We start from the raw sequence: 27929 nt of genomic DNA, 5'->3' as shown, positions 1-27929 counted from the left end.
AGCATTCGAAGGGTGGCGCCCATGGCTCGAGGGGGCACATCAGATAACTATATACATAGACCACAAAAATGTGGAATATCTGCTCATGCGCAGCGACTCAATCATAGACAAGCTCGATGGTCTTTGTTTCTTAATCGGTTTGACTTTCTAATCAATCCTGACAAAGTGATTTTGGCCGCTACCCATTCCGTTCCAGCTAGGAAGACAGTAGTACCTCAGACCCTGAGAAAGAAACTTCTAAAATGGGCTCATGACTCCCGATTAGCCAGTCATCCTGGGCAGGCCTGTACGCTATCCACCATAGAAAGGTATTATTTGTGGCCTTCAATGAAGGAGGACGTTCGAGCATACGTAGAATCTTGCGCCACCTGTGCAAGACAGAAGCCTCCTGCCAGCCACCCTTGGGGCCTTGTCCAGCCTTTACCAGCTCCAGAGGAACCTTGGATGCACATTGCAACGGACTTTGTTGTTGACCTACCAGTGTCCAGCGGAAACAATACCATATGGGTTACTGTGGACTGTTTCTCAAAAATGGTGCACTTCGTGGCATTACCCGGACTACCATCTGCCCCAGAATTGGCAAAGCTGTTTATAGCATATCTTTCGCCTGCACGGCATGCCAAAGCATATCCTCTCAGATAGAGGTGTACAGTTTACAGCAAAGTTCTGGAGAGCTCTCTGTAAGAAATGTGATATTTCTTTAGACCTGACGTCAGCATACCATCCACAATCAAATGGTCAAAATGAAAGAACGAACCGTAAACTTAAACAGTTCCTCCACTCCTACGTCAACTCCAGACAAAGCGACTGGGCAGAGTTGCTTCCCTGGGCCGAGTTTGCCCTGAATTCGCATCCATCAACCGCTACTGGATCAACACCATTCCAGATAGTGTATGGCCGTAGGCCATTATCTCCGTTACCAATACCCTTGTCAGTTCCATCTCCAGGAGCGCAGGCTTCGGCTGAAGAACTCCATAACCTCTGGGAGCAAACCAAAGGCCTCCTGCAGAAGGCAGGACAACGGGCCAAGAAATGTTATGACGCTCATTACAGAGCAGCACCTCAATTTCAACCAGGTGACAAGGTATGACTCAGTACCAAATTCATCCATCTCAAGCTGCCATCTTTTCGATTCGCTCCACGCTACATTGGGCCTTTCTCCATCCTCCGCCATCTGGGACCTGTAAATTCAGCTTGCAACTACCCACTTCATGAAAAATACACAACACCTTCCACATATCTCTCTTGAAGCCACTCATTCCTCTCCGAGTTTTCAAAGAAGACTCTGGACCCGCAACCTCTTGCTGCTAAAGAGGACATCACGTATCAAGTTGATGACATTTTGGATGTACGCAAACGTGGAAAGCAATGGGAATATCTCATATCCTGGGAAGGATATGGGCTGGAGGAAAATAGTTGGGAGCCTGCTAATAACATCCTTGACAAGAACCTCATCTGACAGTTTCATCTAACTCATCCAAGGAAAGCTGAAACCCCCTGGGAGGGCCCTATGAAGGGGGGTACGGTTTGCCACCCATCGGTCGCAGACGGCTGCAACCTCTTTTGCTCACCTCTCTTTTCCCTGCACCAGCGATTCTCAAGGCCATGAAAGCTTCAGCCTGCAAACGCCACCTTCCTTGGTGTTCCCGGGATGGTATGGGTGATCCCATTCCACCATCTTGAATCAGGGATTACTTAGGGCGCGCGCCAGGCCCTCTCTTATTCACGTCATGGTGGGAACCTCGGGGTATCCCCTCTTCATGAAGTCAACCCGCCAGAAGTATTTAACCCATCCAGCCTAAGCTTCCTACGAGTTAGCAAGGACTTCCTTCCTGCTTATTCCACTCCTTTGGAGATGCTTTGCTAACTTCATGGAATGCCCCCTAGTCCTTCTATTATCTGAAAGTGTAAATAACCGACTCACATCTAATGGTTCAAGACCTCTCATGATCTTAAAGACTCTATCATATCCCTCCCTCAAGCCACATCTTTTCCAAACTGAACACCTCTAACCTCTTCAGCCTTTCCCTCATGGGGGAAGCTGTTCCATCCCCTTTATCATTTTGGTTTGCTCTTCTCTGTACCTTCTCCATCATAACTTTATCTTTTTTGAGATGCAGTGACCAGAATTGTACAACAGTATTCAAGGTGCGGTCTCACCATGGAACGATACAAGGCATTATGACATTTTCCATTTTATTAACCATTCCCTTCCTAATAATTCCTAACATTCTGTTTGCTTTTTTGACTGCCACAACACACTGAGCCGGCAATTTTAAGTATTATCCACAATGATGCCTAGATCTTTCTCCTGGGTGGCTAGTTCCTTGAACTGGTTCCTGTACTGGTTCCTGTACTCTCGGACTGAGAATGCATTAGGTACCTACTCCTCGGGGGCCTTGTCCACGTTTTGGCTAACCACTCCTTGGAGGGCCTTCCTGCCTGGAGAATTCATCTATCTAGATCCTGTCTAGTTCAAGTCTTGTGAGTGTAATTCTCGTTTTACTACCTTCCTGTTGGAACCGCCGGTGTATCCCGAGCCTCGGGCCACTACTGTGCTTATCCCAGCTACCTTATTCTTCCACCTTTGGAGTGAAGTACCATCACCTACATTGCTCTTGCTAACCTCCTGCACCTCTCTGAACTTCAAACTTGCTGATTCTCAGTGTACCACGCACTGCAGGCCACTACCGGATCTACGCTGAGAGGTGTGCCTTCCGGAGAGGAGTTCCCTGGCGTACCACGCTCTGCGGGCCCACTACCAGGATATCATCATTGAGCAACCTTACTACTCTGGACTGTGTTTCCTTTCATCTTGTGGGTATACCGACGTTCCAGTCTAATAAAGTCTCTTACACTGATGTCTGTCTCAGCTGAGGCCATGCCTATCGTAATGAGTCACCACAGGGCCCCTCCCTATGGGTGGAGTCAGCTCTCACTACGATCCAGGGTCCACGATCATACCAGATTGTAACACTGCCGGCCCTGGCAATCCAGAGAAGCGTGACAAAAATGGTGTGGGGTCTGTATTGGAAGACTTATGAAGAGAGGCTGAATGATCTGCACATGTACACTGTGGAAGAAAGGAGGTGCAGGGGAAATAATATACAGACTTTCAGACACCTGAAAGGTTTTAATGATGCACATACTTTGAACCATTTCCACTGGAAAGAAAACAGTAGAACTATGGGTCACAAAATGAAACTCCAGGAAGGAGAACCAATGTCAGGGAATATTTCTTAATGGAAAGGGTGGTGGATGCCTTGATTGCCCTTCCAGAGGAGATGGTGAACACAAAAACACTTAAAGAATTCAAAGGCACATGGGATAAACACTGGATCCCCAAAGGCTGAAGGATGGAAATGAAGAAAGGGGTGCATGGGCATGCTCGGTGGCGGTTATTACACTTAACAATATATATGGGGATTATTACCCTTAACAACAAGCCTTGATGCTTTTGACATAACTGCTCTCTGCTTTAACAGCAAGGAGGGGGGGGGGAGGGAAACTAGATTCAGAGTCAACCAACTCGGGCCTTGAATTTTTACGGTCTGGGGTACTGATACACAGACAATTAGGGGAAAAAAGCAGAGGGCTGCTTCTATGGCCAACTTCAAAAGCAAAGCATATCAAGCAGCATTGTCTGAATTTTCAAGAAGGCTCCTCATCCAGTGAAAATGTTGCTTTGTTAATATATAAGGCATGGGAGTAACTTGCACAGAGTAGCAGTTACTACCATAAGGGCAGACTGGATGGGCCATTTGATCTTTTTCTGCTGTCAATACTATTTTACTATGTTACCTTATTTGGACTACCAACACAAAGTAAATAAAAAAACTCTTCAGTAAACAATTATATTTTTCTTTACCCAGTGCCATTTTTATTTCCTCTTTTTACAACAGATTTCCCACATAGAAAAAGGAAAAATTACAAGCAAGTGTCTATCCATAAGAACATAAGAAATTGCCATGCTGGGTCAGACCAAGGGTCCATCAAGCCCAGCATCCTGTTTCCAACAGAGGCCAAACCACGCCACAAGAACCTGGCAATTACCCATACACTAAGAAGATCCCATGCTACTGATGCCATTAATAGCAGTGGCTATTCCCTAAGTAAACTTGATTAATAGCAGTTAATGGACTTCTCCTCCAAGAACTTATCCAAACCTTTTTTGAACCCAGCTACATTAACTGCACCTACCACATCCTCTGGCAACAAATTCCGGAGCTTAATTGTACATTGAGTGAAAAAGAATTTTCTCCGATTAGTCTTAAATGTGGTACTTGCTAACTTCATGGAATGCCCCCTAGTCCTTCTATTATCTGAAAGTGTAAATAACCGATTCACCTCTAATGGTTCAAGACCTCTCATGATCTTAAAGACCTCTATCATATCCCCCCTCAGCCACCTCTTCTCCAAGCTGAACAGTCCTAACCTCTACAGCCTTTCCTCATAGGGGAGCTGTTCCATTCCCTTTATCATTTTGGTTGCTCTTCTCTGTTCCTTCTCCATCACAACTATATCTTTTTTGAGATGCAGCGACCAGAATTGTACACAGAATTCAAGGTGCGGTCTCACCATGGAGCGATACAGAGGCATTATGACATTTTCCATTTTATTAACCATTCCCTTCCTAATAATTCCTAACATTCTGTTTGCTTTTTTGATTGCCGCAGCACACTGAGCCGACTATTTTAAAGTATTATCCACTATGATGCCTAGATCTTTCTCCAGGGTGGTAGTTCCTAATATGGAACCTAACGTTGTGTAACTACAGCAAGGGTTATTTTTCCCTATGTGCAACACCTTGCACTTGTCCACATTAAACTTCATCTACCATTTGGATGTCCAATCTTCCAGTCTTGCAAGGCCCTAGCGTGACCAAGAAATCTCTGTTTCAAAGGAAAAATGAAAAAGCTAATATACAAGCTAATACATATTATTCAACTCTTAATTATTAAATTTTAAAAAATCTATTGCCTTTATTTTATCAGACACACACTGTAATTATTCCCCTGAGAAGACAGCTGAACCTTGATGAGTGATAGTATCTGGGAACCTTAATAAACAGGCATACAGTCTCTCAGGAGGCTGCCAATTTTCCCAAGAATCCAGAGGTAATGCTATGCTGCTGATGAAGCATTTGTGGGAACAGTAATTAAAGGAAGATCTGAAAGTGGAGCTGTGTATGGCATTCTAGCAAAGGTGTCGCTACAGGATGGCAAGTACCAAAGCCCCCACAAACTTGCCTGCCAATTTTGTACATCGGATTGGGCAAGGATAAACCAAACTCTTGCCCTATTTGATGTTAGATGCATCACTTCCCCACTCGGTCCTCCTCCCAGCTGGATGCAGGATACACTTTTAACCCTACATTATCTCCTCATGCTGCTGGGCTAATCCCCCTTTGAAACTTGCCTCCAGGGCGTTCCATCAAGATCAATCAATTCTGAACGGCATCCATAACAGGAAAAAAGCAAGAGGCTTTACGCATGGAAACCAAAATGGGATTCTTCTTCGGCTCTGACACAGAATCTGCCTCTGGCACTCCCAGCATCTTCAAGGTCTGGGAAATTAGGGCTAGAAGTTCATCTCTATGAAAGAACCATAAACATGGTTCGATAAAGCTCCAAACGAGGAGGAAAACTCCCCATCTTCCAAGCAATCATCATCCATGCCATCCAGATCCCCACCGGGATACCCGTGGTGAACTAATGTATGCCACAGTGTTTAACCATAGAATGGATGAGAGAGGGGCCACTGGCTGAGGGGTCCGACCTGACAGGAGTGGATGAAGTGAAGGACTACGCCTGAACAAAGGCCTGTAAACCTGAAAAAATGTCCTACCCAAGAAAAGCAGCTGACTAAACCCTGAAGGTACTGGAGCGGGGCCCAACTGAACTGCCATCTCTCTCTCTCTTGTGCTTTCTGCTCAGTTGGCATTAGAGCTGGAAACTAGCAGCATGACTTTCGTTTGCAACTACCTAGAGATTTTCTCCCTGTTTTACATCCTCTCCCCATTTACTTTGATACAGTCATTGCGATGACAGTCCTCAGTCAGTCAGAGCCCTGCAATCATGAATTCTGAGTCCAGCCACTAGTTGTCGCCATTGCTCAATGATTATTAATCTCTCCTCCCAGGGGCTTTGAATGCTGCATCTACAGTATCTCCAGCCTTGGCTGGCCTGAGGAGCAGACGGACCTGAGCGGCAAATCAAACTCAGGTCTTCTGCATGGCAGTACACACAGCACTAACACTGAGCCACCAGGCACATCCAATGAAAGCTTTTAGTAAAGGTACGACATACTCAGTGTAAGTTCCAACGGCAATAGTAAATAAATTGAAAGCCAATAATGAGATTAAATAAATGAAATAACACAACTTTCTTACACATTCTTGTGATATTTCCATTGCATTTAAAAATGCAATAAAATAATACATTGAAATAGAACTTACATTTTTATGATTCACACATTTCATGAGGACCAGTTCCCTGTATGCTCTTTTGGCATGTGTTTGGTTCTGAAACGGTCTGCTGAGTTTCTTAATGGCCACATTTCTGTCAAGGATGGCATCATATGCAGCACTGCAATAATTATAAGTAGCACATTCAAATAACTTCCCAAATTCAAGGAACACAATTTATACATTTTGTAACTGTACAGGTAAATCAACTCAATCTTCCTGATTTGATTACATGGTTAAACAAGTCTGTATTACTGAATTACAAAACTAGGGTTTAAGATAACCCAAAATGGGAAAAGTAACTTGTATGGGATGTATTTGGATACAACAGTTCAACATGTTGCACACTTTCTATAGGAAGGAAAACAATCTCATTGAAAAGCAAAGAATGAAAAAAAAAATCAATATTTCTAGCTTACAATTTCCTTTCCTATCATGTGACTGTAGAATGTACATTGCTCATATTGAGGTAGATTTTAAGACCTGCGCCCGGGCGTCCATGTGCATGCACTACCCGGCGCGCACACATGGACGCCCGATTTTATAACATATGTGCACAGGCGCGCCTCGTTATAAAATCGGGGTCAGCGCACGCAAGGGGGTGCACACTAGTGCACCTTGTGTGCGCCGACGCCCGTGGGCTTTATCAGTTCCCTTCCCCCTATACTAACCTTCCCACCCCTTCCCCTAACATTTCCCCCCCCCTAGCCCTACTCTAACCCTCCCCCAAATTCTTATTATACCTCTTGCACCTGCCTGGAGGCAGGTGTGTAGGTTGCGCGCACCGGCAGCCTGCCAGCATGCGATCCTCCGACACAGCAGCAAATGGGCTTTATAAAATAGGCCCGGTTCGTGGAAGGCGATTTATGCGTGTAGAGCTTTTAAAATTTGACCCATTCCATACTGAGAAGGCAGAGTGTATTTATAATAGTGCCCTTCCTTACCAGTTCAGTTTTTGTAGCCAAATTAAAATGAGAAAGGGATTGAGAAGAATGATAGCATGGGAAACTGCTGTATCACTTTCAGGGGAAGATGTCTATAAACCTAAAAACCCTGTTCAACGTCAAAGCTGTTTTACTATGCAGAAAGAGAAAATCCAAAGTTGATCTCCAGTGAGAACACTTACCAAGGGCTTTACTTCTCAAAAACTGCTGATGCTTGTTAATGCACATTGTTAGTCCATAGGCCCCTTAAAGGGACTAACTCTCGGGCCGAGACAGCAAAATGCGCGGGAGAGCCAGCGCTCCGAGGTGAGCACCCGCTCTCCCGACGCGAGCCCAGGCCACTCTCCTGGGCGCGCGATTTTGTATTCAAATGAGGGCCCGCGGTAATAAGGAGGCACTAGGGACACTAGCGCATCCCTAGCGCCTCCTTATTGGCAGAAGCGGCGGCTGTATCTCCATGGCACTCTTGGGTGCCAGTTAGCACTGTTAAGGTTTTGCCATATAGGGTACAGCTGGCTGCCATGTCCGGGCTGTCCTTGGATCCGACCTGAAGAAGAAAGGGATGGCTCACCATTCGGTGTATAGTATAATAGGGGCTGATGAGTAAAGATGGCCGGCGCCATCTTTAAAGATGGCGCCGGCCATCCAGTGCTCCTACCATGTGACAGGGGCCGGCCAATGGCACGGATACCCTGTCACATGGTAAGGCAAAGGGACATCGGCGCCATTTTTTTTTAGAACAGCTGATGCCTGGGAATGGGAAATCTCTCCCCGAGGCCCCCCTGGATCTCTCCTCTCCCCAAGGCCCCCCTGGATCTCTCCCCGAGGCCCCCCGAGGCCCCCCTGGACCACCAGGTAATTTTAAAGGTTTTGGGGGGGTCGGGAGGGTGGGGTCGATTTAAAGGGGCGGGTGGGGTTTTTTTTAGCGGCGTGGGCCTCCCTAAAAAAAAGGGTCGGGAGGGTGTGGGGTCGATTTAAAGGGTCGGGTGGGTTTTTTTTATTGGGCCATCAGCGCCATTTTAATTAGTGGCAGCCAAAATGGCGCCGATGGCCCGAGAGCGGGAGATCGCGCCGGGACCCCCCCCCCCCCTCCCACTGGACCACCAGGTAATTTAACATTTTGGGGGGGTTCGGGAGGGTGGGGGAGGGTAAGGAATTGGTTTTAAAGGGTCGGGGTGGTTTTAGGGGTTGTTTTGGTGTGCCGGTTTTCCCGCCCTCCCCCAAATAATTCCCGTGCCCTATTTAACGATACAATACAAATGCCCCTGATGATAAATCGGGGGCATTTGTATTGTATCGTGCACTCTAACGATTTAGGACGATTTTAAAATTATCTGACGATAATTTTAATCGTTCAAAAACGATTCACATCCCTAGTTGAGGCCTTTTAAGAAGATAGCTCATAAACAACCTAAATCCCATAGAAGTTCAGAAGACAGGGTTTTAAATTCGATCACGTAATCTGGGAGTGGCTTAATCCCTTGTTGGAGGTGTAGGAGTGCTGAACCAGCTATAGACTGGCGTGCGGGGTCATCAAATACAGACTTGAAGACAGTCAGAAAGCCAGGCAAGTCATTCAGGACTGGATCATTGCGTTCCCATAGTAGTGAAGCTCAGGCCAGGGCTTTTCCATCCAACAAGGACAATATATACATCATCTTGGTAACCACAGTAGGAAAGTACAGCGGCTACAAGGAGAAGTGCATACAGCACTGATTTAGAAAGCCCGTACACAACAGGGAGTCTCCTGAGAAACGAGTAGGGGCAGGCAAAGGAACTGTAGTATGCCCAGTAACCACCGGGGGCGATGCATTCTGGTCAAAAGTAGGAGAAGAATTCAGTCTGGCATTCAGCTGATTAAAGGTGGTAGCCAATGTCTCCAAAGTCCTCTGTTGCTCCGAAATCCATTGGGCCAGGCTAGGGATGGCCTGTAAGGCTGAGAGCTGAGCCAGGTCCATGGAGTTATCAATCTGTTATACTTGAACTTGGTTTGAGGGCTCTTGAGTCATGGAGAGAGCTGACTCCACCCACAGGAAGGAAGCCTGTGGGGACTCTCCATGACAGGTGGGGTCTCAGCAGTGAGGGACACTGGAGTCAGAGATATATTTATTATACAGCAAAGAGAAACCTGAGGAGTGGGTTTGTAAACTCAGTCCTTGAGTAGGAAGACCTGAGATGGATTCTCCGATAGTGGTCCGCAGAGCAGGGTAACCCGGGTAATACTTCCTTCTTGGTAGTTCTTGTGCGTGGTAGCTCCAGTAGTGGTCCGCAGTGCGGAGTAGGCCGGAGATAGATGTTGGCAGCAGGCACAAGACAGCGTGGATCCGGGAGACGTCTGTAGAGCAGGGTAACCCAAGGATCCGCACAGCAAGAGAGAAGCAGAGTTGTAAATCAGGTCTAGTACTCACTCCGTAGTGTTGCAGTAAAGATATTGTTGTAGCAGCAGCGGAGACCAGGAGCAGGAAACACTGAGGGGTCGTCCGTAAAGTTAGCGAGAGGTACTCACTAAGCTGGCGAAGGTGAGACTCACAGAGAAGGCTCTCCGAGGAGCAGATAGCCCTGAGTGCAGCAAGGCCCCCGAGGAGCGGGTACCTGAGACCCGCAGTCTGGAACGCAGGAACAGCGAGGTGAAGCGTCTCTGAGAAAAGGAATTGAACAAGATGGAATCCTTGCTAACTCTTTGGTAGGAAGGTCCGGTAGATTTAAGTACATGTAGGCAGTGACGTCATGCGGAGAGGACGCCCCTGAGGTTCCCACCATGACGTGGATAAGATGTAAGAAGCACACGCACCAGATTCAAGATGGTGACCGAGATCGCCCAATCTGTCCCGGGAACGCCAGGGAAGATGGCGTGCAGAGGCTGTGGTGGCCATCTTAGCCAGAATCGGAGCTATAGGGCAAAATGAGGTAAGCAGCAAAGGTCACAGCCATCTGCAACCGGGCGCAACAATCTCAAGTGCCACTTTCGCTCATATGTTATAAGTGTTCTTAACTACTGATCATTCATGCTCACAAATACTCATATTTTACAACTTGTATGTTACCCAAGTAATTCAATACTCTAGTTGTCATTTCGTAGTCATGCAGGTTAAACAGGACATTCATAAGAACTGCATAAGTGCAAGGTATGGATCAAATGGTAGTACAGTATATTTATAATTCTGACTGAAATCCATAGTCTCATCATTATTAAATAGATTTTTTTTAATAATGTTTAAGGAAACGTGAGTCTACTTGCCTTCTAGCTTTTAAATTACTCTGTCATCTTTTCATCTGCACCATCATCAATTAGATTTTATTATAGCTATAGAGCTTAAAAAAATAAAAATATTTATTCTCCCTCTTTCTCTTCCTTCCCTCACTGCGCACTAGTTAAGTGAATTTACAGGACACTGTAAACGCAGATTTCAGTAATTCAATATTTCAAATGAGCCACAAGGGAAGCAGAAAACGTACAGTACGTGATATAGTGGCACCCTTCGGGTGTTGATTGCTCTGAGAGACTACAAAACTGCCAAACAATAATATGTTATACAAATGCCAGAATATAAATGTAAATTATCTCTGTCATGCATACCATAGCCTTGTCAACATGGTAACAAATAGCTTTTAAATACTATACAATAATACAATAAATTCACTTCCCTTATTCTTGTCTGTCATGTATGTTTGTCTTGACTGATTTGCAAGCTCCATGGAAGAGAGACTGCCACTTATGTGTAATCATACAGTTCTGCATATGTCTAGTGGTGCTTTAGAAATGATAAATTAGTAGTTGAAGCTTTAGCCAGGCCCAGATTTAGGCATAGGCAACATAGGCAATTGCCTGGGGTGCCAAGTTTTGAAGACACCAAATACCCTTGCCAAAGAGGAGCCTGTTCCAGTCATCTACTTCAAAGGAGTGCTGGTATGTCACTCTAGGACTCTGGAGAGGGGTAGTAGTAGAGGAACATCACTCAATATCTGATTTCCAGGGCCTTCTATTCCCCCACCCTCCAATTCTGCCTATTAAAGCATGGGCAAGTCAATCTACACTTATGGAGTCTCTATAGAGCAGGTGAGGGATGCAACTGCCCCATGTGTGAAAGCTCAGTGGTCATATTTTATTTCTGGTGGAAAATTCTGTGTAGATAAAGGAAGATCAGTCTGATGCTCTTAGCTTTTAGCATGCCTTCCACAGAGTAATGCAAGGGTTCTGCTTTATAACAAATGGACTGGAAGGCAATAAATTAGTTGTCAGGAACATTCGTTACAGCAGATTTTGACAGCAGTAATATATAGTATACAAGAATCTTTTGGAAAACAATTTTAGTTTGTCAGGAATAAGATTTGTTAAATGGGGTTCTTATATAGAAGAACCACAGTATTATAATATAGTTTGTGCACTGTATGTTTTATAATGTAGATCATATTGTATTGATCATTTGACAGTATAGGGGTATTTAAATGTCCTTCTCTTTTATGTTCTATATTATGTCTTCCATAATTTTTTCTGTATAAATCACACATTTGCAGAATCCATTCTGCTTTTAAAATTTGTTATTTTGAACAAAAACAAAAAATGAACATGTCTAGAATTGCATGTCAACTTTAAAGCCAATCAACAAAGGAGAACGTCTGCTCATCAAAAGTGATTAACACGAACACAGGAGACAGAGAGCAGGAATTTAATTAGTCCAAATCTTCGTTACTGTAAGGTGAAAATTTATTAAACTTCAAAGCGGCTACTCCACAAACTCCAAGAACGCATACAGGTTTTCCATCCGGTCCCCCAACACGGACCGTGTTTCGCCCAGAGCTGCGTCGGGAGGGACTGAGTACAGTGTATTATTCCAAACACTAAAATGAAAACAAATCAATAATAACCAGTCAGAGGCTAGAGGACTATATGGGGCAATTATTAATGCTGTTTTCGCGCCATTTTACAGCCCTTTAATTTGGCATCCCTGTAAGCACTACTTGCTCTCCCTTTAAAACAAGCAGGACCTGAGTGAAGGTATGTGTCTCGGCGTATGCATTAATAATTGCCCCATATAGTCCTCTAGCCTCTGACTGGTTATTATTGATTTGTTTTCATTTTAGTGTTTGGAATAATACACTGTACTCAGTCCCTCCTGACGCAGCTCTGGGCGAAACACGGTCCGTGTCGGGGGACCGGATGGAAAACCTGTATGCGTTCTTGGAGTTTGTGGCATAGCCACTTTGAAGTTTAATAAATTCTCTCCTTACAGTAACGAAGATTTGGACTAATTAAATTCCTGCTCTCTGTCTCCTGTGTTCGTGTTAATCACTTTTGATGAGCAGACGTTCTCCTTTGTTGATTGGCTGGTTACTCCTGTGGGAGGAGGAGTTAGCAATCCGTTACCAGCGGAGTGCATGGAGAGGGCACGCAGCTGTAGAGGAATATAGATAGGTGGATCCTTGGGCCGATGGCAGATGACAGCGCCCCCAGGAGGATATCCTGAGAGGGACCACCGGCTAGTCTTGGGTATGGAGACAGACACAGATGGTTCTTTTATTAGACAGGTTAGTAGAACACCAGAGGTGGCAGTAGTGAACTGATGTGCCCGGTAGGGCTGAAGTCCCTCAGGTACCGGAACAGCAATCCTAGGGTTGCTGAGCTGTAGAGAGACTATAGATGGTGAGTAGACAGAGTATGCTGTGTTCATAGCCAGAACTATATGACATATCTCACATAAGGTCTTAATGAAGCTCAGTAGCTGGAAAGGGTTAGGCCCTCGAGGAGCGAGTACCTGGTTCCAGGGAAAGCTCTGAGAGAGCAAAGGTAACTCACAAATGTCTGTATCTGCAATAGCTTCCAGGCAGTAGAGAATCTTCAGAGTGTCCAGGAACATGGACCCTTAAGGAGCGAGTACCAGTTCCTATCTGCAATCTGAAATAAAGAAAAGAGAGCGAGGTCCCCGAGGAGCGGGTACCCCTGGTAAGTCTGAAGAGGCAGAGTAGCTTGGACAAATCCTTTGTGTAAGGAGTTTCCTTGCTAACTCAAATCATTAGCGAATACTGAGACATTTTATATTGGCAGCGGATGACGTCAGCTCAGGGGACACCCCCGAGGTTCGCGCCCTTGCTGGTACATCAATCGGAGTGTGCGCGTGTGCCCTACATCATCAGGAACATGGCGGATCTGCAGCGTCGAGCCGGTCCGGGGACGTCAGAGGGGAATGGCATGGAGATGCCGTGGCAGCAACTGTCCATCAGGCCCGGAGGGAGTCGCCACAGAGGTAGAGAGGGTGGAGTGAGAGAGTTGAGCAGCGACAGACGCAACAATTGCCTGTGCGCACTAGGATTATCTTGTTCACTAGAAGTTCCTGGAACACCTATATGCCAAACCGAACCGCCCTCAGCTCCAGGAGGTTGACTTGGAGCCTCCTTTCCTGAGGCGACCAGAACCCTTGCGTGTGATGCCCTAGGACTTGCGCTGGTGAAACGTCCCCGAGAACCTGCTAAGGTGGTGAGCGTGACCTGGGTGGGAGCCGCTTGAAATGGGAACCCCCGTAGCAGGTTCTCGGGGACAGTCCACCAGAGAAGAGAACGATGCAGCTCATGGGGCACATTTAAAACTAATCGGGGCACATTTAAAACTAATCGGAGAAAGTTCTTTTTTACTCAACACACAATTAAACTCTCGAATTTGTTGCCAGAGGATGTGGTTAGTGCAGTTAGTATAGCTGTGTTTAAAAAAGGATTGGATAAGTTCTTGGAGGAGAAGTCCATTACCTGCTATTAAGTTCACCTAGAGAATAGCCACGGCCATTAGCAAGGGTAACATGGAATAGATTTAGTGTTTGGGTAATTGCCAGGTTCTTGTGGCCTGGATTGGCCACTGTTGGAAACAGGATGCTGGGCTTGATGGACCCTTGGTCTGACCCAGTATGGCATTTTCTTATGTTCTTATGTCCATGGCCACAATGGGGGCATGTAGGTCCTGGGATGCCTGACACCACTGGGAACATAGTGTCCACTGTGCGCAGCACATGTGTAGCCGAGCAAATGGGATGACATGCACCGTCGGTGCCATATGGCCAAGCAACTGGAGCAAGTGGCAAGCCTAGACCTGGATCCGGCCGAATGTAAGACGTTCAAGAACCGCCAAGATCTCTGCCCTGTCCTGAGGTAGGTAGGTAGGTCTTGTTCTGTTCAGTGAAGGCCTCCTGTTTTCTTGGGGATAAGAAAATATCAGGAGTAGTACCCTGTGCCCTGCTGGCCAGCAGACACCAGTTCAACCATTTGCGTGGAAAGGAGGGCCACGACTTATACCTGAAGTATTTAATCATTCCCTACTCTTCCCCATCATGGAGCCAGTGGAGAGCAGGGTGGAAGTCACTGGAAATGATGCCAGTAACCCTTGCAGACGATGGACAGGACCCAGTGATCCGAGGTGATTGAACTCCAAAGGTCTACCAAGAGTTGAAAACGACCCCCAACTGGGGGCCCAGGGTTCCGCGGCTGCCTCTGGCTCCCTCACCGCCAGTCACAAACTACTAGTGGCAGAGTTTTGAGGTGGAGCTGTGGGTGCCCGAGGGGGCAGAGATCGCATTTGCCTGGGTTTCCCCAATGGCCGCTGAGATCTAGATCTCGCAGTCGAAGGGTAATACCTGTGGGGCCAGAAAAAAAGCCGCTTCAGATTTGATCGAGTGGGCTTTCTAGCAGACTGGGTGCCAGAAATAATAGCCGACAATTGTTGAAGAGTCTCTTGATATTCCTTCATCTGAGCCACAGCATCTTTGATCCAGTCGCCAAACAGATTCTCCCCAGTACAGAGCAGATCTGCTAGACAGTCCTGGACCTATGGGCGCAAGTCAGATGCCCGTAGCCAAGCTATGTACTGGGCCCCAATGTCTGCTGCAGCTGACCTCAAGGCTGTTTCAAACACATCATATGCACACGGACTTCGTGTATGTCACATTCAAGGCCCTGCTGAACCACCCTCTGGAATTCCTCCTGATACTGCTGAGAAAGATGCTCAGTGAACCCATGAGCTTGTTTCCACAAGTTTTGAGAATACTGCCCCATGTAAAGCTGAAAGCATGCTATGTGAGCAATGAGCATGGCACTCTGGAATACCTGCCAACCTAAAGCATCTAGGGCTTTATGCTCATGCCCTGGGTGCATACCCTTTTAGCTTTTTTAAGGGCTGACTCCACCGCCACCGACTGATGTGGGAGTTGGTGGCGGTCAAACCTGGTGGCGGGTTGTACCAGGTGCACTGCGTCCGTCTTTCTGTTGACTAGTGGTATCAAGATCAGATGCTCCCACAAGCGGGTTACCAGGTCTTTGAAAACGTCGAGGATGGGCAACCCCACTACTCCTTTTGGTGCATCCATGGACACCGGCGCCATCTTGTGCTCCTACCATGTGACAGGGGCCGACCAACGGCACCAGTAGCCCCTGTGACATAGTAAGGGCAAAGGCTATCGGCGCCATTTTGAATACCGGCAGCTGACAGCCCGAGTGCAGGAGATCGCTCCAGGAATTCCGCTGGACCACCAGGGACTTTTGCAAGTCTTGGGGAGGGTCAGGAGGGTGGGGTTTTATTTGTTAGTGATACGTTGCATTTGTGGAGGTTCGCCATACGTTTTGGAACCCCACGAATGCAACAAATAGGGACCTATATGTTGCGGATTGCGCATTCATTCAAAACGAATGTACATCCCTAAAATTCACAGCATATATTATATTTACATGTAACCCCAGGGCAGGGCATATCCTTTAAGATGCACCCTGGGGCACATAGGAAGAGAGATGATGGACCCTATTTGATCTCAGTTTCTCTCAGTCTCTCCACAGATAGCATTTACTTCTGAGTTACAGGGGGAAGGCTTAACCTCAAGGCTATTTTACATTAGTCCCAGTACAAGTCGCTTTTCCTCCTCTGATCACAGCACTAAATATAAACACACTCTCTGCATTCAAAGAGCACACTGAGAAACAAAGTGGTTTCCAACTTCTTTACTGATAGTTGATTAGATGACTGAAGAATATTTACAGCACTCAATTCAGAGTTTAAATTAAGTCAAATAATATATTTTCAGAAGAAGATTAATAAATTTGTGACTTCACTCTTCAGTAATGTCTTTTGGTTTATTGGAAGCCAATTTCTTGGAAATCCTTATCCTCTACTCCAATTACTTAGCTTTTGAAGAAACCTTAGTCTTCCTTCAAACTTCCTAATTTATCCCAGCTGCTATCCACTCTGGAGTGATTAGAATTTAGTCCCAATAAGTTATTGGAATATAAGTCCCAATGCTCATTCCTTTCCTGAAATCTTCTTAAATATTTTAGATCCCCTTATGAAGTACCAGAAGGGCACTCTGCTCTCAAATGTAGCACACTGAGTCAGCAGCAAACACAATCCTTGAATAATACTCTCAGCTCCTTCCCACTCACATGGAACAGGAATACCCCTGCAAAATGAAAAATCTTCACTCCTCAGGCTCTCCCTAGGTGAAAGATGCCTCTTCCCAATATAATATAAAGAAATTCTCTGGTACCAAAGACACTCCGCTCCAAATGGAACAAAAATAGTCTTTTTAAAAAAGGGGAAAAACAAACAGGTGGGAAGGGTAGAACAAATGTCCTTACCTCCAAAATAAAGAGATAGCTATTGGAAGAAAAATCCAACTGAAGCTTGAAACTTCATTGCTTCGTGTCACAAACAGATCTAAATCCTGGAGTAGTTATAGCACACAGTCCGAGTCTTCCCTTCCTTTGATTTAACCATATAGATAGACACCTCATAATCCAACATGGGATTAAAAGAGCAAATAACAAGTTCAAGTGGGCCAGGCTGACAAGCTGGACCACAAAAGGGAAAGGCACATAGTCCTTATAGGAGATGGAGACAGAGAGATCCTCCCTTTATGATATCCAAACTAAGATCCAAACTTCTAAGATGGTACCTGGTGGTGATAAACAGCTAGAGCACACCATCTGCAGCTCCCTTGCGGGGGGAGTCAAACCCAAACCTCTCCTTTTACTGAAAAGCTCGGAACCTCCCCAGCTAGTTAGCTCCTTCTGCTAAGGAAACCAGAGGTTCCTTACTTACATTTTAATGTGATACTTGGGCCTATTTCTCAACTGGCATTTATCAACCAAATATCAAGAACAAACACTAGACATAAAAACTGCAGAACTCATATTGAGTGTCTCAGGAAGTTACGGTGGAGCTGGCAGCACTGCAGCAGCTGGCGGTCACTTTCAGTGATTTATTGTCTCTTTCTAACAAATTGGCACCAGTTTGAAGCTCTGGGGAGCAACAGAGAGAGCTGTGGCAGGGGGTGGCAATGCCAGACAGCACCAGCTTATGTTGATCATTTCAGGGACATGAGAGGAATATTACAAGTAAACTCTGACCTACCTCACCTTACATTCACCTAACATCCAAAAAAATATCCCATAACTAGTCTATGGTGTACTTTGGGTATAAATGCTATAAGCAAAAGATAAAGCAGAGTACCCCAGTGCTATTGGTCAATTTGTACACACAATTTTAAATACTACAAATAAACTGCTTAAAGAATATAAAATAATTTAGTACTTCGAGAAATCATATTCCAATACCTATAGGTATATAAAAATAATAAATAAATAAATAAATAAACTGGATTTAAAATGTTTTTCTTTACTTTTTTCTATTTTTCATCTCCTTTCTTTATTCCTTTCTCCCTCAGCTGTTTTCCCTGGTATCTTTCTTTAATCTCATTTCTCGCCATCTTTTTTCTTCAATCGCCTCCCTTCATTATCATTGCTTTACTTCTCTTCCTCATCTATTTCCCATCCTTCCACTTTCCTGCTTCTACCCCAATTGACCTCTCTGAGCCCTCCATCTCTTCTTCACTTCTTCTCAATCATCCGTGTTCCCATCTCTTGATCTTAACCTTCCCCCTCCCATCCCTCCAACTCCCTTTCTTGCTGTCGCCCCCATCTTCTGGAACGTCTTCCCCTTTTTTCTCGTTCCCACGACTCTCCTCTCACTCCTCCTACACACACACACACACACACACACACACACACACCAGCATTACATCTAGCTCACCCAATTCCCCTGCCTTCATTCCCGGTCTGTCTTTCTCCTTCTCCTTGCTCTTATTCTCTCTCCCCATCTGTTAGCCTGTTATTACACCTATTTGTTCTCCCCAGCTCCCATCCCCCTTCTTAGTTCTTCTCATCCCTCAGCTTTCCATTTCCCCAATAATCTTCTCTCTCTCTCTCGTTCTTATGTCAACTGTGGAGAAGCAAGAAAAGAATCATGCCAAGTGTGGGAGTAATTTGACCTAACTGAGGCCACAGGCACCACAGGGTTCAGCTGTCCCTTCTTCCTCCCCCACCCCTGTGCAGTTTTCAGTTCTAATCAGGATATCCATGCAATAGAGGAGGATGTTACAGCAGCCATGGACACAAGAAGCACAGCGCTTCCATTGTCCCTTACTGTGCCTGCTGCCTCTGCTTTAGGTTCCTGCTCCTTTCGTGCTGCATCCCAGCTGTCATCAGACTGGGATGTAGGAGAAAGCGCAGCAGATCGATGCCATGGATCAGCAAGAGCAATGAGCTTTTCTCTTACTGCGGTAGTGGTAAGTGGTTGCCTTTCAGTTTGGGCACCTTTCATTCATATGGCAGCAGTGGTCTCTGGCTGTGCACCCCATGACAGGCTTCGAGGCCTGAGAATAATGGAACATACTACTGTCCCTTTAACCTCACCTTAACCAAGGGCTACAGACGGAAATCCTGGCATTTCCCCAGACCCAGAGGGCACTCCCTCAGTTTTTCACAGATCTGGAGAAAACCCAAAGTAGACCCAATGAACTGGATCTTCCAAATAACAGAAATCCACTCTAAATCTTTCTAAATCCTCTTTGGGTTTATCCAGGGGCAGCACAGGGCAAGCTGAACTGAACATTTTCTGTTTTAGCCACACAACTATTCAAAAGATTTTGAGCCCTGGCCATCCTTATTTGGGTTTTGGAAACATTTGCTGTAGAAAACTATTTGTTGATGTACCCACCGTTTCCCTACTAGGAAATGTATGTCTGAACCGGCACCACATAACATAATATAGACACATCCCGGTAGGTGATGCCTGAGGTTTGGCCGGAGAAATTAAAACTAGAGCACAAGCTCTGGGACTCTCTCTTTGAGGAGGATTCAGAGTTCAAGAAGAGAGCCTCTGAGTCTCAAGGAGGGAGCTCCAGGAGTATCTTATGAGGGCTCTGGAAGAACAGGATTCTTAAAGAGGGGGTGTACTTCCCAAACTCATTGCTCTGCTGAGTTTCAGTCTTCCAGTGTTTGAAAAGCACATGTTCCAGTGTGCCTGCAGCTGGGGAAGTTCTGACACCCAAAAGAAAGTGCAGCAGAAACTTCTCTAGTAGTATATCGCAAAAGATCAGGAAAAGAGAAAGCCTAAAGACTGATCAATCACCTTGACCAGCCTGTTCAAGTCTCTTCATTCTAAGAAGTTAAAGAGCAGGAGAGTCACAAGGACAAATTGGGTACCGAGAGGGAAGTCAAAAAGAGCTAAGAATAATTCCCAAAAGTAGTCTGAAGTGGTGTTTGGCGTCAGGGAGATCCTGCATTTCTTTGTATAGAGTATGACTTTTTAAACTTAGTTTATAGATAGAAATAGGAGGAAATATGTGTTTTGTTAGTTCATCATTATTTAGCAAGCTAAGAACATAAGAATTTGCTATACTAGGTCAGACCGAGGAGGGTCTGACCTAGTATAGCATCTCGTTCCCAACAGTGGCCAATCCAGGTTACAAAGTACCTGGTAAGTACCTAAACATTAAATAGAGCCCATGCTACTAATGGCTATTCCATAAGGAATTCCATAAGTCAACTTGATTAATAGAAGTTTATGGACTTCTCCTCCAAGAACTTATCCAAATATTTTTTGACTACACAGGGACAGTAACTTTCAGATCAGCGAGTGGGTGCACATTGGCATATGTGCACCGGCACATGCACAGGGCCACAGCAATTTTACAATTTGCATGCATGATATAAAATAGCCTGGACATGCGTACAAGTGTGCCTAATTTTAAATAGGTGGGTATTCGGGCACACAAATCCCGCTTCTACCGCGAAAGTTGGGAGGTTTTAAAAGGGGTGCATACCCACACCATTGCCAGTTTTAACAGTTCTTCCACCAATTCGCCCAGTTAAGAGCTAGGGTCTCCAAAGCCCCTGGTTGAATAGCTTACACTTCCCATAGTTACCCCAGACCCTTAAAATCCCTCAGGTATAGCTAGTTTTTTATTTTTTTAAACTTACACCTCGTCTCAAGCAGAAGTAAATTTATGCAGCATGGACCTGGGCATACACCCAGACATGTAAGTATATACGTGAACATCTCTTGGCCATGACCATGCCCCATCCCAAAATGCCCATGCCCTGCTCACACCACATCCCTTTTTGAATCGGAGTGAGATATGCGTGCATGGGAGATATGTGCACATCTAGGCGGCTTTTAAAATATGGTATGCACGTGCTAGCCCAACTTGTGCATGCATCTGCCAATTTTTGGCATGGGCCGGGCTTAGTTAGTTAGTAAGTAGCACATTTAAAAAAAACAACAGGATGGACAGAGGTCTAGGACAGACGATGGTACTGGAACGAGATGAAGACACTTGAAGGAACAAGATGAAGACACTTGAAGAAAAGGTTGGGCGAAAGTACTTGGAGACATGGTAGGCGAAGGTACTTGGAGACAAGGTCAGGCGAGAAAACTAGGCAAGAAGGCAAGACTGAGGCAAGGCTGAAAAGAAGAACATCAGGAACATCGATGAGGACACTTGATGAGTGGAAAGACGACAGCAGAGTTAAAGCTCAGCATGAAGAGGAATCTGGGCAACACTCGAAGCAGCAACCGACCTGGACAGAGCTTCAGTGACCCCTGCATAATCGACGCACCTGACATGACAACCAGAAGAAGATGAAACTTCAGACCCGGGGTGGAAATCGCACCAGAAGATCATCTCGAAGCTGAACAGAGGACGGCAGCCCACTAGGAGTCGAATCAGGACATCAGAGGACAAGGCTTCCCAGGAAAGGAGCCGGAAGGAGTGAACACCTGGAGGCGGAGCATCTGAAGACAAAGACATCAGGATCAACTGAAGGAGGACATCAGGAACAACTGAAGACGAGGACGTCAGGGACAACTGAAGGCGAGGACGTCAGGGGAATCTGAAGGCAAGGCCATCTGAAGACACGGGTATCTGGAGACGAGGACATCTCGAGACGAGGACAAAGGAAGCGACGAGAGACCAGGACATGGAACGAAGAAGCAGACGAAGGATCAGGAACCACAGATGAAGACAAGGGAATTTCCACAAGGAACAGAGTGCCTTGAAGAAGCGAGCATGGCAGTCGGAGCTTCCTGGACAAAGAGCTGGAATAGCAGAGACTCCAGGAGCAGGCAGCTCCTTGCGAAGGCGAAGACAGACAGGCGAAGGGCCCTTTTATAGGGCTGAAGAGGAAATGCCTGGATGACATCATCATGAGGGGCCGCGGGGCTACTCCCACCGCGGGCCTAAGGAGGCAGGACCCTGGAGAGCAGCGTCCCTGCCACAAAGAAGGAGCAGGAGCGGCACTAGGCCGTGAAGCAGGGCCCAGCATCGGAGGCGGCTTCCTGCCACAGGAAAGGAAGCTGGGGGCAGCTCCAAGACGTGCAGGAGGAGCTGGAGTGGTGGCCCTGCCAGCGCAGGAGAGAGGAGACCACCAGTGGCCTCCGGGCCACATGGAACGAGGAGAACAGCCATGTAGGCTGAATAACAGCGGCTCCGATCGCCGCAGAGCACGGGAGACTGCAGCAGAGAGGTGAAAGGCTGCTTGCAGCTAGGCCCATGAGCAGAATCGTAACAGGCATTGTTAGCCCTACCTAGAATATGTCTCTCATGAGTGCTATGGCATTTTTTTCCCTTATTATGTTCTTTTTGCAAGGTTTTTGGAAGGATCCTCCCTAAATTGTAAACTTAGTAGCAGTGGTAGATATAATATTTCTTCTTACTTTTCATGTATTATGTATATTTTCCTTGCCTGCTTGTTTCTTCCCAAGTATATTGCTTGATGTTTATGATTTGTAATTATAAAGATAAAATGTAAAAAAAGATGCACTATAATAATGTTATTGTAATGGTTTCAGGATCAATAGTCCACTTTAATACATAAGTGTAACACTAAGTCTTTTTAGAATAGTTTTGCTTCAGCCATTATGTATGTTTACCGTATTGCTCCCTGACACTAATTTCTTAGGACACGTTACTTTACATCATGAAGATTTAATGACACATTTTCATTTGGCCTCTGACCGTTCAAAGTCATTTGTCTCCAGATTTAGAGTAAGTGTGCACCAGCACTTTTCACACAATCACATGTACTATATGGTGATTTTTGCATTTCAGTCTCTGACACTCTGAATCTTATGAGCAATACTTATTTATAAAAATGTATAAACCACTTCCTCAACCACAGAAGTCACCAAAAGCAGTTTACAACCAAAACACCCACAGAAAACCCTTACAAAACAAACCATCCTTCACCCATCTGTATCAGCAAACATTATGTAAAAACACAAAACAAATTAAATAGAACCTTAACGGCTTACCAAGGGGGAACAGCAACTGAACTCTAAGCATCCCAACAGTTTATTCAATTGGAAAGTGCCCCGCCCCCTTGCACCCCTCTTAAAGATTTAAAGTGATATTCATCCCCCCCCCCCCCCCAAGCTTACGACATAGCTTGGGGGGAGCTTCTTCTCGGGCAGGAGCAATGTCTAGTTGCTTCTGCTCCATTGGTGCCATTTTCCAAAATGGTACTGGCTGATCAGCTAAGCCCATGCACTCCTTTGTTAGTTACAAAGGGCAATGGTTCTTTACAAACCCTACAGCTTTTCATTTTCATTTTTTGGCCCACAAGGGCTGGGGTGAGGTGCCATTAGCACCACTATTTGAAACATTTGCCCCCCCCCCCCCACACACACACACACACACCCTTCCTACATCCATTACTTGACCTGGATGACTTCCGTACAGTTTTACAATCATTGCTCTTTTCCAGCATTTACTATTGCAATTCACTTGTCCTTAGTCTCCCAGGTTATATACTTCGTCCACTCCAAATCATTCAAAATTCAGCAGCAAGAGTTCTCATTGGCTTTCCTCCCTCATGAGCCATAACGCCAGTCATAGAATCTATACATTGGTTACCTATCAACTTACTGTATCCAATACAAGTTAGCGGTCATTATCCATAATCTCTTGTATAATATTAAATCACCTTGGATTACAGCCATTTTGAAAATTGATACCCCAGCAAGAGCCCTGAGATCGGCGAACTAGAGCTTGCTCGATGTTCCCTCCCCAAAATAGAGACCAGGGAATGAGCCTTTTCAATTGTTGGCCCTATATTTTGGAACTCCCTACCTATTGAAGTCAGAACAATTAAAGAGCCCACATTTTTCAAAAAGGCGTTAAAAACACACTTATGTCAGAAAGCCTATGTATCATGATGAGATGTCACCGCTGTTGCATGTCCTAAATTCAAATTCATATATATGCCTCTATGTTAAGGATACCGACTTGTTTTTTAATCTGTCATACCTGTTATATGTATTTTAAATAATGTGTTTTCTACATTATTTAAAAAATGAAGATTGTGTAAAAAATGTAACATATTGATGCAGTGTGAGTGAGGGATCTAAAAGAATGCGGAAGTTGCGAGCAATATTGGAGAGGAGTTTGTTCATGAAGGTCATTTGAGTTGTGATAGATGTTGGGGTAAAGTGAGATAGAAGCATGATTTCCATTTTGAAGATATTTAGAATGAGTTTGTTAGCCATGAGCCAGTAGTGGATGGCAGATAAACAGTCTAATGAATTCTTCTGATTTAGTCCACGAATCTCTGAAGAGAAAGAAAAACTGAATATCGTCAGCATATAGCCTGTCATCTGTTCCAAGGTTAGAGAAAAGTCAACAAAAGGGTTGAGATGGATTTTAAAAAGTGCCGCTGATAGTGCAGAGCCCTGGGGTACACCAGCGTTAAGCGGAAACCAGGATGACGTTTCTGATCCAATCTTGACTTGCTGTGTCTGATTGGTGAAGAACCCCTAAACACGGCGGGTGTGTTTAGGGGATTCTTTAAAAACACTGGAGCCACTAGCAATAGAATGGTTTGCTTATTGGCATGGCCAGGAACATGTGGAACATCTTATGTGAATATGAGCTACAGATGCAAATGAGCTCATCTGCAACCATAGAAAACATTTGCAAAATAACTACAGGGAGTTCTTATTATGAGGGTGGGGGTACGGGGGGGGGGGGGGGGCGACAGGTCACATGGCCATTATAGGACCGCACAGCCCCTTTAAACATGCATGCTGTTTGCATGATGTGGTGCTCCCCCAGGATAGAAGCAAAATAACTAGTCCTCTTTGAGATATAGCTTTTTTTTTTTTTATGCGTGTGAAAGCAGGCCTGCAAAGCTTTTTTGAATGCCCGTTATCACAAAATTAGCCATTAATGAGCTGCTTTGTATAATTTTGCATCACAGCAGCTCATTACTCGGCAATTTCAATAAACTTTCAAACATAGACTACATGTGAACGTTTACTGCCACAAAAGCCACTTCTGCAGCATTTATTTGCAAAAGGGATTTTAATGAAAAATGTATCCCAAAATAACCACACTTTTGCAAATTTTACATATGCATAAATCCATTTTGTGAAAAAATTAGAAGTCAAAGACAATGCTACACAAGTTTTAATAAATTTTCATATATAAGCAGAAGGAAAACAAAGGATAGCAAAATGTTTCATTCCCATTTCCATACTTTGCTTATCCTCGTCTTATCAGCAGCATCGCACATCAAGGAGGAATAGCCCTTCTACAAGCAAAACATCTGCATTTTATTAAACTGAACTCTTTCTTCACTTTTCCCTTCCTAGAATATCATCAACTCTCATGTATATCCTGCTCAATACACAGGTGGGGGTGAGGGATTGTAAAACTTCTAGAATAACAAATGTAACCCGGGCACCTTTCCGGGTTATCATTAAGCACAGGGAATAGAACCATTAGTGCAGTTAGAAAGAGATAATTAGGGAAAGGATCCATTAAATGGCAGCCCTCCCATGGCAGGGCTGTAATGGATGTCCCTGGCAGGAGGTTTTATAGCAGAGCGCCGCAAAGGGCTCTGGGGGTAATCTAATGTCAGAAGTTAGAGAGAGAGACTGGAGTTTTTTCCTAAGTTACTTTTTTGCTTACCTGGAGCATTAGAAACCCTCTAAGACCCTCTAGGGTAGGTTTGGACTACACTGCTGTACTCTCCAACCGAGGTATGTTTCGTTCAGGGACCGAGTTGGGTTTTAGACTTGAGTAAAGGAGCCCTGCTGAAGGCCTGGGCCTTTCCGAGACTCAGGGACTGGGGAACCCCGAATTGAAGACGTCCAGGTTTTAGGGAAGACCTGCCCCTGAAGTGGTGGTGATCCGTTGCAAAGGATATCCAGTGTTATTTGATTTGGGGAACAAAGAAGTTATTTTCAAGACCTGGGAGGAAGTGATTTTCTGCCCCTCTTCTTGCCCATCGGTGGACCTGCAGATTCATACAGGATCCTTCCCACCAGGATCTTCATCCAGAGAAAGGACATCTAACTGTGAGTAAATATATTAGAACTAATGGGAGTTCACCCATCTGGAGTCTCTGACACTCTGGGGAGATAGAGGCATTAGCTCCTTGTGCAAAGACAGATTTTCGCTGTCATCTGGGAAGAGTTTCCCAGCACTAAAGGGGCCCTAACCTAAGGGGACTGCTGCTCTGTCTAAGCCAGGAGGGTCGATGGATTCTCAGCCTTACCAAAGACTTGCACAGACAGAGGCTACAAGAACTGTACACTAAGTGAGAGAAAGAAAGAGAACTTTGGAGCTGGAATCATATTTATTGTGCCACCAAACCAATTTGTTTACAGTAAAGTGTTAATTTTGGACACTAATCCGGTGGTCCTGGTGTTGTCTTTGGGGCACAAGCACACAGTACACAGTGGAAATTCACCTCACCCAGGGAATTCAGCCTAGGAAGTCAGTCACCCCACACTGGGACCTGAGAGGACTCCTTTCTACCCCTAGTTCAAGAATCCACATCCGGGGAGGTGAGGGAGATCAAAGAGCTGGTCAGGGTCCCTGTCCTAAAGAGTATAAAAACTTTACGGCCTCACCCATGCTGGACCTGCACACCGAGGTGGGGTTACACAAACAAAACAATAAAATATTTTCTGATTCTTAAAAAAAAAAAATCTGTGCATACCCCTAATTTTATTATGAAATAGACTACTATCATAATTATAAAAGAGCCTGATGCTGTTTTTGTGTCCTGTCCTGCAGGTCATGCTTTCTCGCTCTTTGCAACTTTTAGGTAATAGGCATTAGGAAGGCACTTTTTAAAATAATTCTTCCAGATATGTTATTGCATCTCACAATCTACTGATTAAAGTACAGTATCAGCAAACGTGATCATAAACCAGGAGTCTCAGTCGCATACATGCACATAAACCATAAAACTCTTCTTTAATAGGCAAGTGGATAGGAAGTCAAATCATATCCTTTCCTTTTATCAGCAGTACTAAAAGGGTCTAGGATTCTTTTCGCATTGTTTCCCTTGAAATCACCTTGAGGACAGTCAAGCCATGATTTTCCTCATTGGCTGACTGACCCTCAACTCATTGTCTATGGGCCACAGCTGCCTGCTCCTGTAAGTTTCATTTCTGTCTAATTTCATATTTGATCTGATGCATCATTCAATAGGGAGGTTAATTTTCAAAGCCATTTTCATGGGGAACATGTTGCTTTACCCATGGAAATGGAATTTGAGAAATTGCCCTCCCTGTATGCAGGGAAAAATGTATGCACCACACTCATAACTTTAGCCACAGTAGGGAGAGGCATTCCTGCAGGCACTTACACACATATTTTTAAATTTTCAAAAGCACTGTATTCACATAATTTTTCTCTAGGTAACTACCCACACAAATTAGCCGGGATAAAAGTGTTTGGGTAGCTTTCCAAGTGAAAAATAAATATGCATGTAATTTATTTTGAAAATCAGTGTAAAAGCCACCAGGGACTTTGCCCCTATGTGGATTTTTACAAAATTACCCTCGATTATCCAAGATTACAGTTAAAATAGTATTAGATGTTCTCAGGCTAAATAGGTTTCCATTAGTCACTTGACTTTTAATGCTTTCCAACGTACGAAATAACAGAAAGAATTACATAAAAAAAGGCTTGATGTCAATCTCTCTGTAGGCACAAGGACTCTCCAAATACAGGAGCAGAAATTCATCAGATTGGGCATGCAGGAGGAAAGTTTTTTATGTGATAATTGTTTTATTATTGTATTTATTTAAAATGTTGTTCCTCGCTTGGGATATCTTGCATTTTGGTCAGTTACAATTTCAACAAACAAATAAATAAATAAATAGCATGTAAATATCTCATATAAGTTTGAAATCCAGA

General features: G+C 44.9%; 1 protein-coding gene across 5 annotated transcripts in view; it reads right to left on the bottom strand.

The window, feature by feature from the left end:
• Positions 1–27929, bottom strand: part of MAPK10 (mitogen-activated protein kinase 10) — a 475339-nt gene that overhangs the window by 159353 nt on the left and 288057 nt on the right. For all 5 annotated transcript variants that reach the window (XM_029599243.1, XM_029599225.1, XM_029599259.1 and 2 more), the window contains exon 4: positions 6458–6587. In XM_029599243.1, the coding sequence (XP_029455103.1) occupies positions 6458–6587 (130 nt within the window). The remainder of the gene's footprint in view (positions 1–6457; positions 6588–27929) is intronic.

The sequence above is a fragment of the Rhinatrema bivittatum genome, chromosome 1 (genome assembly GCF_901001135.1).
Source record: "Rhinatrema bivittatum chromosome 1, aRhiBiv1.1, whole genome shotgun sequence".
Lineage (NCBI taxonomy): Eukaryota > Metazoa > Chordata > Amphibia > Gymnophiona > Rhinatrematidae > Rhinatrema > Rhinatrema bivittatum.
Note: the sequence above shows the minus strand (reverse complement) of the source record. Positions and strands in the feature narration are given on the sequence as shown.